At 43.3% G+C, this 12,051-nt stretch overlaps 2 protein-coding genes across 2 annotated transcripts in view; one reads left to right on the top strand and one right to left on the bottom strand.

The window, feature by feature from the left end:
- Positions 1 to 12,051, top strand: part of CAMK4 (calcium/calmodulin dependent protein kinase IV) — a 190,830-nt gene that overhangs the window by 168,183 nt on the left and 10,596 nt on the right. The window contains exons 8-10 of the mRNA XM_075411737.1: positions 3,168 to 3,243; positions 8,708 to 8,834; positions 10,279 to 10,431. Of these exons, the coding sequence (XP_075267852.1) occupies positions 3,168 to 3,243; positions 8,708 to 8,834; positions 10,279 to 10,431 (356 nt within the window). The remainder of the gene's footprint in view (positions 1 to 3,167; positions 3,244 to 8,707; positions 8,835 to 10,278; positions 10,432 to 12,051) is intronic.
- STARD4 (StAR related lipid transfer domain containing 4) overlaps positions 10,377 to 12,051 on the bottom strand; it is a 28,304-nt gene continuing 26,629 nt past the window's right edge. Inside the window, exons 7-8 of the mRNA XM_075411738.1 lie at positions 10,677 to 10,764; positions 10,377 to 10,578 (exon numbers count right to left, since the gene is read on the bottom strand). Of these exons, the coding sequence (XP_075267853.1) occupies positions 10,720 to 10,764 (45 nt within the window). The 3' untranslated portion in view covers positions 10,377 to 10,578; positions 10,677 to 10,719. The remainder of the gene's footprint in view (positions 10,579 to 10,676; positions 10,765 to 12,051) is intronic.

Below are 12,051 nucleotides of genomic sequence, written 5' to 3' on the forward strand. Positions count from 1 at the left end.
GTTTTTTCCAAAATCACAGGTAGTTCATGCTTGTAGCTTTTCTTGTAGCTTCATTCTTGTAGCTTTTAATAATGTAAGGCATCTAATCTGAATGCAAGAAAACCACCACTGATACTTCAAATTAAATTTCCACAGAATCACATTTAAGTAAAAACATGCTCCCTCACAGTCACATGGGAGAGTGGTATTTTGGTAAGCAAGTGAAAAAGCATAGTACTGGTAACAGTCTGTGAACAATTAGGAACATGGATTTTTCTCCATTGCTTTGGGGAGAAAATAGGTGGAGCAGAGACACAATTGCTGTACACATAACATCTGGTAAACAGTGCCATAGCTGTGCTGTATGTCAGGTATCAGTAATCCAAAGAGGATATAACTAAAACCAACCCCCAAAAAATCAAAATCTAAAAACAGAGTTCAAGCACATAACCTGCCACAGCAGAGAGAAAGCAAGCATGCCACTGATCTTGAAAAAAAAAATTTAAAAGATGGCGTTGACCCTCTGCAGCCGTTCCCTCGTGGGGCCGGAGCATCTTGCTCTGCCGGCAGGAGGTCGCCCCGCTGCCGGCAGGGACATGCCCAGCCTGGCCATCCCCTGCACACAGCAGACTTTGCTTCAGCAGCGGGGTCCCCAGGTCAGAGGGGACAGCAGGGGTCTGTGGGGCACTCTGTCCCGCTGGAGAGCCTCCGATCTGTGGGTGGTCTGCAGAGCTGGGCAGACCCCCAGTGGGTTTGGGTTCCGGCTCGGCTCCCTGTGGTGGTGTGGAGCTGTGTGAGGCCGAGCAGGCAGCAACTGGACGGATCCCTGCAGACTGCGTGGCAGCTTTCAGCAGGGCATCCATCTCATGCGTGGCTTCTCCAGGAAGGACACAGCAACAAGAACACATACTGGAGTCTGGATAATTTAGCATCAAGACTTACCAATCTTCAGTCCCTGGGATGTGCAAAGTGATGCAGAGGAATCAAAGCAAGAAGATGGCCACAAAGAACTGAACTTGCTGAGGCGCTGTGCTTTCAGTGAACTTAATAAGAAGGGCATGAATGATTTCTGACAGTAGCACATAAAAATAAGCCAGTTCAGAGCGGTGATTCATGATCAGTCTGTTACAGCCAACATCCAAACTAACTGCAATGTGTCAGCCAAATCCATTTACCAAGACCAAACTTCTGGAAATAGTAAAAAATTATATTTACAAGATGTATAACTGTGTAATCACAGTCTGGATAACGAGGCAGACCTGTATATACAAGTCTTTGGTCTCCTTTGTGGCCATTTTACAACACTGAGGTGGAAGAGAACAGCAAAAGAAGGGCAGAAAGTGTCTTCTGCCCTTATCCTGAACAAGAAGACATCCCAAGAAACATTGCATTCTCTAGAAGAGGAAGCATATTGGCCATTAAACAGGAGAACTGTCCTGTTTATTTCAGAACAGCCCCCCCGCCCCGGCATTAACAAACATGTCAGAGGGGACGGTGGTTAACTGTTAACTGTCTTTTCTTGGCCTGTCTCCGTTTCTTTCTCTGAGGCCATTGGCTGCTTTGCCTGTAGGCTATCCTGTTAGCTACGGGTTGACCTGAGTTAAAATCAGTTGGGATCTAGTGTCCTTTCTCAAAAATAGCCCTTCTCTGTTATCATTTTACCTAGCAGAAGAATAAGGAGGCAGGGAAGATCTGCACTTAGACTGGCAAGTGTTTGCCCAGCTGCCAGCTGTACGAGTGGTATGCAGAAACTTAGTAATTAATGTCTTTTGCCTTCTACATTAATGCTTTGTAAAAATGATGCGTTCCCTGCATGGTAAATGCTTCAGGTAAATTGAAGAAGTATGAACCAGCTGCCTGGAGGCCGTTAGGGAGTTGTGTGTACTCTGATTAAAATCACGCTTGGCATTAAAATCATCCCTCGGGAGAGCTAGCTGCCGTGACGGAGACCTCCCATGGGCTGGGAGCAAAGCAGGAGCGTGCTAGCAGCCTGGGTCAGTCCGGACTGGCACCCAAAGCTTCAGGCTGAGCAGGGAGCCGGAGTACACTTCAGGAAGCCCCAGCCCTTCTTGGCCCTGCTGCTTGTGGCTGTGAAAGAGCAATGGTGGAAGGTGAAGAGATGCGTCCATGCTGCTGCGTTGGTGCGCATAGGTGCAGCAAGTCCACTGTGCCCCAGGAATGTGGCAGCCACCCCTCGTGCATTGCAGAGCCGGTGGGCTCAGGGGCTGTGCTGCCCTCCCATACATCTGATGGATATGAATACAGATACGATGGTTGCTGAGAAGAAGGGCTAGTGATGCATTGAAGTGTGGCTCAGCAGTGTCTTTTTAATTACTTTTTCCAAATTAGTTGGGTATTTTTGTCTGTGGCCCAAAGGTGAGGCAAGGAAGAGTCTTGCCTCCCCCAGTATCAAGCACTGCCATTTCCTCCTCTGGAGACGTGACATTTTCATTCTGCCACCTCAGGACCTCTGCCCCAGGAGGTTTGCCCAGTCAGAGGCGAACCTCGAGGGTGCCCGGAGCTGCGAGCCCTGGGGGTGCGGGGGCCGGCGGTGCTGGAGGCAGGCACGTCACAGTTTGAGTGTGCAACCGTGCGCATTTTCAGTCACACACAGCAGCAACAGATGCCGTCTGAGGGATACAGCGGTCGGCTCAGATTTCCTCGAAGTGTGTCTGTCAAGCTGCTTGGGCAGAGATTAACTCCTCTTTACTGTTGCAGAGCCAGCGTCCCCTGAGACTGCCTGGCCTTTCCACCTGCTCCACACGGCAAATAAAGCAATTGCTGAAATGGTCTCGTCTTTCCTTACAATTAAAACAGAATACCAAAAATAAATCCCAAATGAAGTACCATGTAAATAAGTAAAATACTGAAGTAGAAGTACTACCTGTTTTGTCACATTGCAGCTCCTGTGCTGCTGTAGCTTTCTGTTGTTCTTTTCACAAACCTAAATCTAAAAAGCAATTTAAAAACAAAGTCTGCTTTTGTTTTTATTCTGGCTGTGCTTGGACATAACTTCTGTTGCTTTATACTCAGTGAAGGTAATCGTTTGCCTGATTAAGGGCTTAAAGGAGCAAGCCCAGACTTTTTGAAAGACACTTACCAAGTGTGCACAGAGTTTAAATTGACTTTGTTACTGTTATTTCTGCATCCAACTTCCATCTTATTGACAAGCGTTTTATCATCTGCAGCACCAGAGATACTACGGGGATGTGCCTACGGCCCTGAGGTGGACATGTGGTCTCTGGGGATTATCACCTACATCCTGTAAGTGCAGATGGTGCCACGGAGCTATTTGTTTGTGACCACCTGCAGGTTTTTGTGGCATTATGAGCTGTGCTGTTGAGAAACACAAGATTGTGAACTTAAATTGTGATATTCCTAATCTTATTTAAGTCAAATCCTAGAGAAGCATGGCAAAACAGGTTATATGTTTGATAAATACAACACTTCTTTCTGAACAGCAGCAAGGTCTGTGCAGAATCGTGTATTAATGTGAATGAATAGCAGAGATGCCGCTGAAAGCAAAAATACACGCATAGGAGTGTCGGAAATCATCGTATGTTTTTTTTCTCATTCACACAAACTATGAGATATGCTATGATCCTAAGCAGCTTCTCAACTACAGATGGGGCAAGGAGAAGTTAAGGTGCTTGCAGTAGTTTCACAGTGCCTGTGACTATTCCCAAACGCAGCTGCCCCATCTGTCTCAGCCACAGACACTGCTACAGCTGCGGCTGCAGCATCAGTGCTGCTGTCTCACAGCAGCTTAGCCAGGAGTCAGGGAACAGCCCTGGACTCTGCTGGACATATCAGTCCGATGGGTTAAATGATTAATGTTGAAGTGTTCCACTTCTTACAAGATAACAAGAGACACTGTTGAAGAAGGGCTGCGAGCGATGCTGGCCATACATGTTTTAAACCGTTGGAATTGCAACTATAGACCAGAATCTTCAAACATTTCAAGCATTTAAACACAAAAAATTTGTGTCTAAAGGTAGGCACTTGTGTCTGCATCTTCATATGGCTAGTCCTAATTCAGTTGGTAATCACTGTAATTATTTTGTTATATCGATGGAATCTTTCAAAGGAAGATTATTGAGAAGGAAAATTGTATCTGGTGTATTGACACTTCTCTTTATGGGAGAATAAATAACTTCATTTATTCCCCTGGCAACACCAATGCTAAGATGGCTTGTGTAGTTATACACAATGCTTGCCAGATGCCTTTTATGGGAAGAAAACGGGATTTTACACATATACATTAAAGATATGGAGGATTTTGTACATCTGGGCTATTTTATGTCCCCTTTTAGGACTCAGTAACTCTGTCCAGCAAGTACAGTGTGTAATAATACAATTATTTTCTTTATATGTTTTGCAAAGCAAGAATTATATTTTCTAGGCTTTATAGTAAAAGTACTTGTAAGGATATATAAACACTCTGAGGGAAATATCAGAAAACATCTCTTGTTCTGTATATAAGCTTTAAAGAAGTCACAGCTCTCCTATTGGCTGCCTGTTAATAACAGGCTACAATATTCCTATTTGCCATTTTGTTACCTGCTCCTTTTAAAATGTGAATCTTTCTCTCAAGGCCTTGTTCAAGTCTGAAGAAGATTACATCTCAGATATTGCCTGCCAGGTGATCATTTCTTGTCAGTTCTAGTGGTCGATGCATGGCAGAGAGATGTGAAATTTGCCAGCAGAGGTCCACCCAAGATTGAAGAGGTGCCTTTCGTTGTCCCTTTACAAAGATGTCTAGATTAAGCTGTGGGCTTGTATCATGGTTTAGCCTGGCTGGACGCCAGGTGCCCACCAAAGCCCCTCTGTCACTCCCCTTCTTCAACTGGACAGGGGAGAAAAAAAAAGATGAAAGGCTCCTGGGTCGAGATAAGGACAGGGAGAGATCGCTCACTGATTACCATCATGGGCAAAACAGACTGAACTGGGGAAAATTAGTTTAATTTATTGCCAGTCAAATCAGAGTAGGATAATGAGAAATAAAAACTAAATTTTAAAACACTTTCCCTCACCCCTCCCTTCTTCCTGGGCTCAACTTCAGTCACATTTCTCTCCCTCCTCCCCCTGAGTGGTGCAGGGGTACGGGGAATGGGGGTTACGGTCAGTCCATCACATGTTGTCTCTGCTGCTCCTTCCTCCTCAGGGGGAGGACTCCTCACCCTCTGCCCCTGCTGCAGCATGGGTCCCTTCCACGGGGTGCAGTCCTTCAGGAACAGACTCCTCCAGCACAGGCTTCCCACAGGGCCACAGGTCCTGCCAGGAGCCTGTTCCAGCACAGGCTCTCCATGGGGTCACAGCTTCCTTTGGGCATACAGCTGATCTGTCATGGGGTCCCTTCCACAGGCTGCGGGTGGATCTCTGCTCCACCGTGGACCTCCATGGGCTGCAGGGGCACAGCCTGCCTCACCGTGGTCTTCTCCATGGGCTGCAGGGGAATGTCTGCCTTGGCACCTGGAGCACCTCCTCCCCTCCTTCTTCACTGACCTTGGTGTTTGCAGAGTTCTCCTCTTCCCGGCTGCAAACTGCCCTTACAGAGTTTATTTCGCCTTCTCAACTACGTTATCCCAGAGGTCCTACCACTGTCACTGGTAGGCTCAGCCTTGGCCAGTGGCAGGTCCGTCTTGGAGCCGGCTGGCACTGGCTCTGTTGGACATGGGGGAAGCTTCTGGCAGCTTCTCACAGAAGCCAACCCTGTATTCCCCCCCTGGCTACCAAAATCTTGCCATGCAAACCCACTACAGCTTGTCTAGTTATTCAGCGACTGAAGGATAGCTGTTGTACTTGAAACTGAGAACCTTCCTTAAGCAGAACTTAATTTCAAGCATAGGCATGTACAGTAAGAAAGACAGCAAATTCCTATTTGAATATATGGAGTGGCATTTGCTATATGCAGCCTTTCAAAACCTTCCAGCTGCTCAGGAGATGCTCCCAAGCCACGTGAAACCTCTGCACTGGTGTAAACACAAGTGTGTGAGCTCCTGCTCTGGGTGGAACACCAGCAGTACAGATACTCCTCTGCTTCTGCTTCCTTCTCGTCCTCTCCTTCTCCTCAAAATCCAGTTTCACCTACAGGAACAAGCCAGGCAAAAAGGGTGCTAGTCAAATCCAGTTGGCCATCTCTTCCATTTAGCTTTAACAATATTCCACGTTTAAAGGTCTTCTATTCAATGTAAAGCTTTGTGGATCAACATTTCTGATGGATTAGAAACTGAGACCAGAAATGCACATGTACAGTAACTAATTCATAAATCCTGCAGCCTAAAGGACAGTGTTGCATGTCTCAGTCTCATAGTTTAGTGGAGGGAATGCACTTATGTACAGTCAAAAAAATACATTCCTGTATGTGCCTCCAAAATAGAGTGGATTTAAGAGTTCACTACTGTGCTACAGAAGATGTGCATAAAACTGTATCTTCTCACCAATGCAAAGTGGACTTACCATGTGATTAAGAAAAACTTTGATACATATTTTGACAGAATAGTTATTCTTGAGGCCATTATATTAAGAACTATTGATGACAACTGTCGTAATTCCAGGGAAGCCACATTTATAGTTCTAACAGCAAAGGGAACCAGTCCTTTTGTGTTCTGCCAGCAGTTTAGAAATGCTGCTGCAGATTTGAGATGCAGATAGTGGTCAACAAAAACAGAGGCTTTGCCTGTAGTCAAAATTGCATGGATTTAATTAAAGGTGTTTTTTGTACTAACTTACTTAAAAGGGCCCAAAACACTGTGTGGTCATTTCTAATTGGTTTTGAAGTTGTTTACATTGATTTTTCTTTGTTTGGTAGGTAACTGATTTAAAATGAATCAGCATAATAAAATGAAATTTCATAACAAAATGAAATCAAGAGCAGTCACACTGGGTCTTAGCCTGGTTTAATTTATGTAATTTGAAATCACACCACTAGTTTTATTCATCTAATTTGGCATGTAGCGAAAAATGTGTCTGCTGAAAAGGAAATTTTTTTTAGGTAGAAGCGTGTCTGTAGAAATTGTCAATAAGACATCAATACATCATAGTAGTGAGTTACAATGAAAATATTTTCAGGAGTAGACAGAGAATTACTTAGAAGGTTTCCAACACAGTCACAGCAAGCCTGAAGCATGGTCTTACTGTATGTCATCAGTTCTCTCCAATTTGGCTGAACCAGTTAGTGGCCCAACAAACCTGCTCAGCAGAGGTGCTTCATGAGGACAGGAGCCAACCTGAAGCAAGTTCAGAAGTGGTGGTGGGAGAGGCAGGCAAATGGGAGGGGAGCAGCGGAGGGACTGTGACCAGCTCCCATCTGCTGAAGTGCACGGTATTTGGAGGTTGGATCCTTGTGTTTTAATCCTTCTCTGCCGGACTTGGAAATTAATAATGCACCCAGAATGTGCTTAAAGTGCATTACTCCTCTTCAGCAGTGCAAAGTGATGCAGCTCTTCCACCCGTGGCTACACATCACTCTCAAAACCACATTTCTTCCTTAGGCACCCATCCCCTTTCTCTGGACAGTAAGCACACTGACTGGGTTTAAAAACGTAGAAACAAGTTAAAATGTAAGGTTAAATTTTGTAGATTTGTTGCTGTCTTGTTCTTTATGGTACGCTGTTTTTTTCCTGTCATCATCTTGTTGCTTGTTGCATTTTCTGGAGGCAGAGTAGAAGACAGACTTTCTGTTTAGCACAGAACACTTACTGGTTGAATAGGAAGCTCACTTTAAAAAGTCTGATTATATGTGCAGGCATGAATAACGTGCAATGAAGCGACAAAAAAAGGCATTGTATGAATGGAAACTACTTGTGTGAGTTTGCATTCCCCAGGGCCAGCTGTGTGGATCTGTGTCAGGATCTGTATTATTCAATATATTTATAAATGCAGTCATTAGTGAGATATTACAAAATTTCTTGATAATATGTAGGTTATCCCGGTAAAGATAAGGGCTGATTATTAAAACCTGCCAAAGGTTTTTACATTTTGTGGATGATAGGATGAAAGAATGTACGGCAATGAACATAATCAAAAAACAGACCTAACTGGACTTCTAAAAACTTAAACTTCACAAGTAAAGTGTGGTTCCTATCCCTCAGGGAAGACTTACAGGGATTCTGGTATTTCCTCTATGAACGTGTTAACTCTGTACTTGTAAACAATCAAAAAAAGCAGATCCAAGGTCAGAAATTGTTAGCAGAGAAATGGAGATTAAAACAGAAAACATCGCTATGCTAATTTGCAACTGCATGGTGTGCCCATGCTGAATGGTGTTTGCACCTACTTCTAAATGGCACACAACTGGAGAAGACTCACAGAAGAGAGCAGGGAAGAGCAAAGTTTCAGACTGAGGAATGACTAAATAGTCCAAGGGACTTCAGCCTGAGACCAACAGAGCAAAGAGCTGCTAGAAAATACTTACTGGCATGTAGATCAACAGATATCAGTTGTGTTGCATGGCTACTCTTATGTTAAGTCCCTATATTAATAGTTCCAGTTACAGACGTGAAAACTGAAAATTTACGATTTGATCAGCATTCACAATGCTTATGCATGATTATGACCACATTTTGCTTTGCTCTGTAGAATCAGAAGTTCGTAAGTACATCCAGGTCTGGTTTCCCAAAGTGGAGTACAGGAGATGAAGTAGGGAAAGATAATAGCAGGAGTTGTTTCTAACAGCCCAGGACTAAATAATCTTTGATAAATTTCTTTTTTTTTTTTATCCTTGCAGGCTTTGTGGCTTTGAACCATTTTATGATGAAAGGGGAGATCAGTATATGTTTAAGAGAATCCTGAACTGTGAATACGACTTTGTGTCGCCCTGGTGGGATGACGTGTCTCTGAATGCCAAGGATTTGGTGAGTAAAGCAAAAATGAGACTGGAGTATCTTTGCTGATACGTATTTGGCTAGTGTCACTTTCACTATTTTGGGGTAGGAGCAAAATGATCAGTTAATTCATTGTTCATATGGCTCCTTGCTTTTCTTCTTCTTATCTCTGGTATATCATTTGCTGTCTTATGTCGTCAAAACCCAGATAAACAGCAGCCTGCAGCAAAGCTGCTCATTTGTTGTATACCGAGAGCTTTGGTCCAAACTGGTCCCTACTGTTTTGTCACAGTAAAGCTCAGTGTTTCAGGTTTGAACACGGCATAACAAGTTGCAGATAAGGATGAAGCCTGTGCCGCTCAAAACTCATGCTGTGGGCAGTTCTGGACTGTTCAGTTGAAGTGATTTGCTTAACTTGACCTCATCTGTGGATGCACAGCAGGTATTTGTCACAATGCCCATTCTCCTGCACCCATTTCAGGGCACTGTCCTTCTTTAATAGCTCTTTGTAAGGAGATTTCAGAGAGCCGTAAAGAGAGAGTCCTCCCCTCACGCTTGGGCACATAGCAGTGGTGGAGCCCCATGCCGCCACTTGCACTCTGCTCCAAGAGGTTGTGCAGTCAGGACAGTTGCGTAAGTGTGGCTCTGCAGAGTACCATCCGTGTACTTCTTTACTCCATCCTCACCCTTCTTTTTTTTAAAATGCCACTTGTCCAGACATACAGCAAAACCCATGAAATGCAGCTTGACTGGACACACTTTGTAGCCAGCAGTTTGTACCACCTTCGCTCCTAGGGGTGTGTCTGCAGTGCCTTCTTCCCAAAAATGTCCTGCTGTGGTGTTTGGAAAGGTGCAGCTTCCCTGGTCCCAATAACAGGAAGAATGGCATAAAAAGCATTAGTTTCAGAGTTGGCTAAGAGAGAAATACTTGTATAGTACTTTTTAGTTCTTGTGTACGAGAGGTTTTATGGTGACTGAAAGAGACATGTCATTTGTGATGTACCTGGCAGTGACTCTATGGTACAAGTCTGCATGAGTTGCATACACTAGACTTTAAACTTTCTAATCCATTTTAAACCTTGTCCATATCCAAAAGTGGGGATGCTGCTAAGAGAACTGCCTGGCTAGGGGTATTTTGAGAATATCTTAGTGTTTATGTGACAATTCAGACATATGACAGCCTATGGTGGATACAGGCCAGCTGCATTGGTACCTACTCTTACAAATGTTAGCAACCAGTTGATTCTTTTTCTCCTTTCTTGCCTCTTAGTGGCTGTCTTATTCAGATGTTATTTATGGAGGATAAAGAAATGCCAGAAACAAAATACACGCAAAGACCTGGATGCAAATTCTTGTTGGTTTCTTTCATTAAGGCGCTTCCCAAACCAAGGCCAAAGCCCCAAAATGCAGAGCTCATTAAATGTAAATGAAGAATAAAGTTAATAGTCTTCCATGTTTCTTCCTTGTGATGCAGGTTAAAAAGTTGATTGTTTTAGACCCCAAGAAACGCCTCACCACTCTACAGGCTTTGCAGCACCCGTGGGTCACAGGCAAAGCAGCAAACTTTGCACATATGGACAATGCACAAAAGAAACTTCAAGAATTCAATGCCCGGCGTAAACTAAAGGCAAGTCTCTGTTTGCATGAAGGCATGCAATTAAATTAGTAGACTTACAGAAACCCTGCACACTTTTCAGGACAACATTCCGTAGTGATATGGGAGCTTTTTATTTAAGATGACTGATGAAGAAGTTGAAGCTGATCTAGTCGATGTCTGCAGCCAAACACATAAAAAGGTGTGAGGTTGATTGAAAGCTATGTCTACGAAGACAGAACTGCTGAGAATGTACATGGCTTTTGCAAATTCCTTACCTTTCTTCCTTCCTTTTTTCCCATCTTTCTTCCTTGCTTCTGTCTATCTGTCTGTCATGTTCTGCTTGCACATACTTAGAGCACTGACCTGAAAGAACAAAATTGTGAGTAGTTTCTTCATGAGCATCCAGAAATCCAGAGGATATTTAATCTACTATGGCATGTTTTGATCTGTAAGTCACTCTCAGTTTCTGTACCTATCAATATGAAGCAGGAGCTTAAACCATCCTTCTGTATGATCTAGAGTCAGCATTTCAGACATGTACGTCCACAAAATGTGTGGGATGAGATTAACAGGCCCAGAAAAATGTGCATTTCCAAGTACCTGTGAGAGCAAACGTACAATAGCATTCTTTGTCTGGAAATTAAGAGCTGCAAAACAAGAGTGCATGTGGGACTTGCGCTGAAAATATCATTAGGTTTTGAGTCACCAGTATGCTCCTTTACCATCTAGTCTACATATCTACCATGGGAAGAAGCAGGGAAACATTTTAGGTGCAAACGGCAGGCAGCTGGGAATCTAACTGACATAACATCAGGAAACTCTATTCTCCTCTAATCCGTTCTTCAGTTGTTAAAAGATCTGTGTCTGCTTAGGAGAGACTTCCAGGGGTACTTCAGCACAGAAATTACTACCAACAGTGACAGTGAAGCTGCCCTTGTAGCCCTGGGGAATAAAAGTAAAAAGCATCTTGTCTGCGAGCTTTTCAACCCCCATGCAAAACCAAATTCACAGACAATGACCCTAACTTCAGTTTTGCTCATTTTTTTCAGTATTATTAGGGAACTATGATAGAGAACCTCTACAGGGCAAAGAAAAAAGTTTTGTGATTTACAAAGGTCTCAGACACTGAAGATACAATTCACAGTGATGCTTTGCCCATGCAGAACTGACTAAACGTGTCTATTAACATTGTTCTCTTCAGAAAGATTTCAGAAAGATTTCTGTAGCCTTACAGCAGGATTGCTGTGTAAGCACTGAAGATGCCATATAACGTTGTTATATGAAAACGATTTTCTGAGTGAGCTGTTACATTCCCTGCCCAGGAGATCACAAAGATCACAAAGAAATGTGTGCTCTTTTTGCACGTTTTTAGTCTGATTCTTGTCATACATTTATACCTTTGATCACCAATGAGATTTTTTTGAAGTCCAGTTTTAGGTCTCTAGAATCATCCCATTTATACTTTTCTGTTTAAAAGCTGTTGCTTTTTATAAGTTATTTATTCTTTATAAGTTTATTCTCTTCTCTATAGGTTTATACTCTTCTTTATAAGTTTATTTCTTCATTGCTTTTCTATTAAAGATTAAGAAAACCGGATAGTGAATATGTGCTTTGGTTGTTGTTTTGTTAGTACGGATAATATAAAATTAC

This window comes from Opisthocomus hoazin, chromosome Z, assembly GCF_030867145.1.
Source record: "Opisthocomus hoazin isolate bOpiHoa1 chromosome Z, bOpiHoa1.hap1, whole genome shotgun sequence".
Classification (NCBI taxonomy): Eukaryota; Metazoa; Chordata; class Aves; order Opisthocomiformes; family Opisthocomidae; genus Opisthocomus; species Opisthocomus hoazin.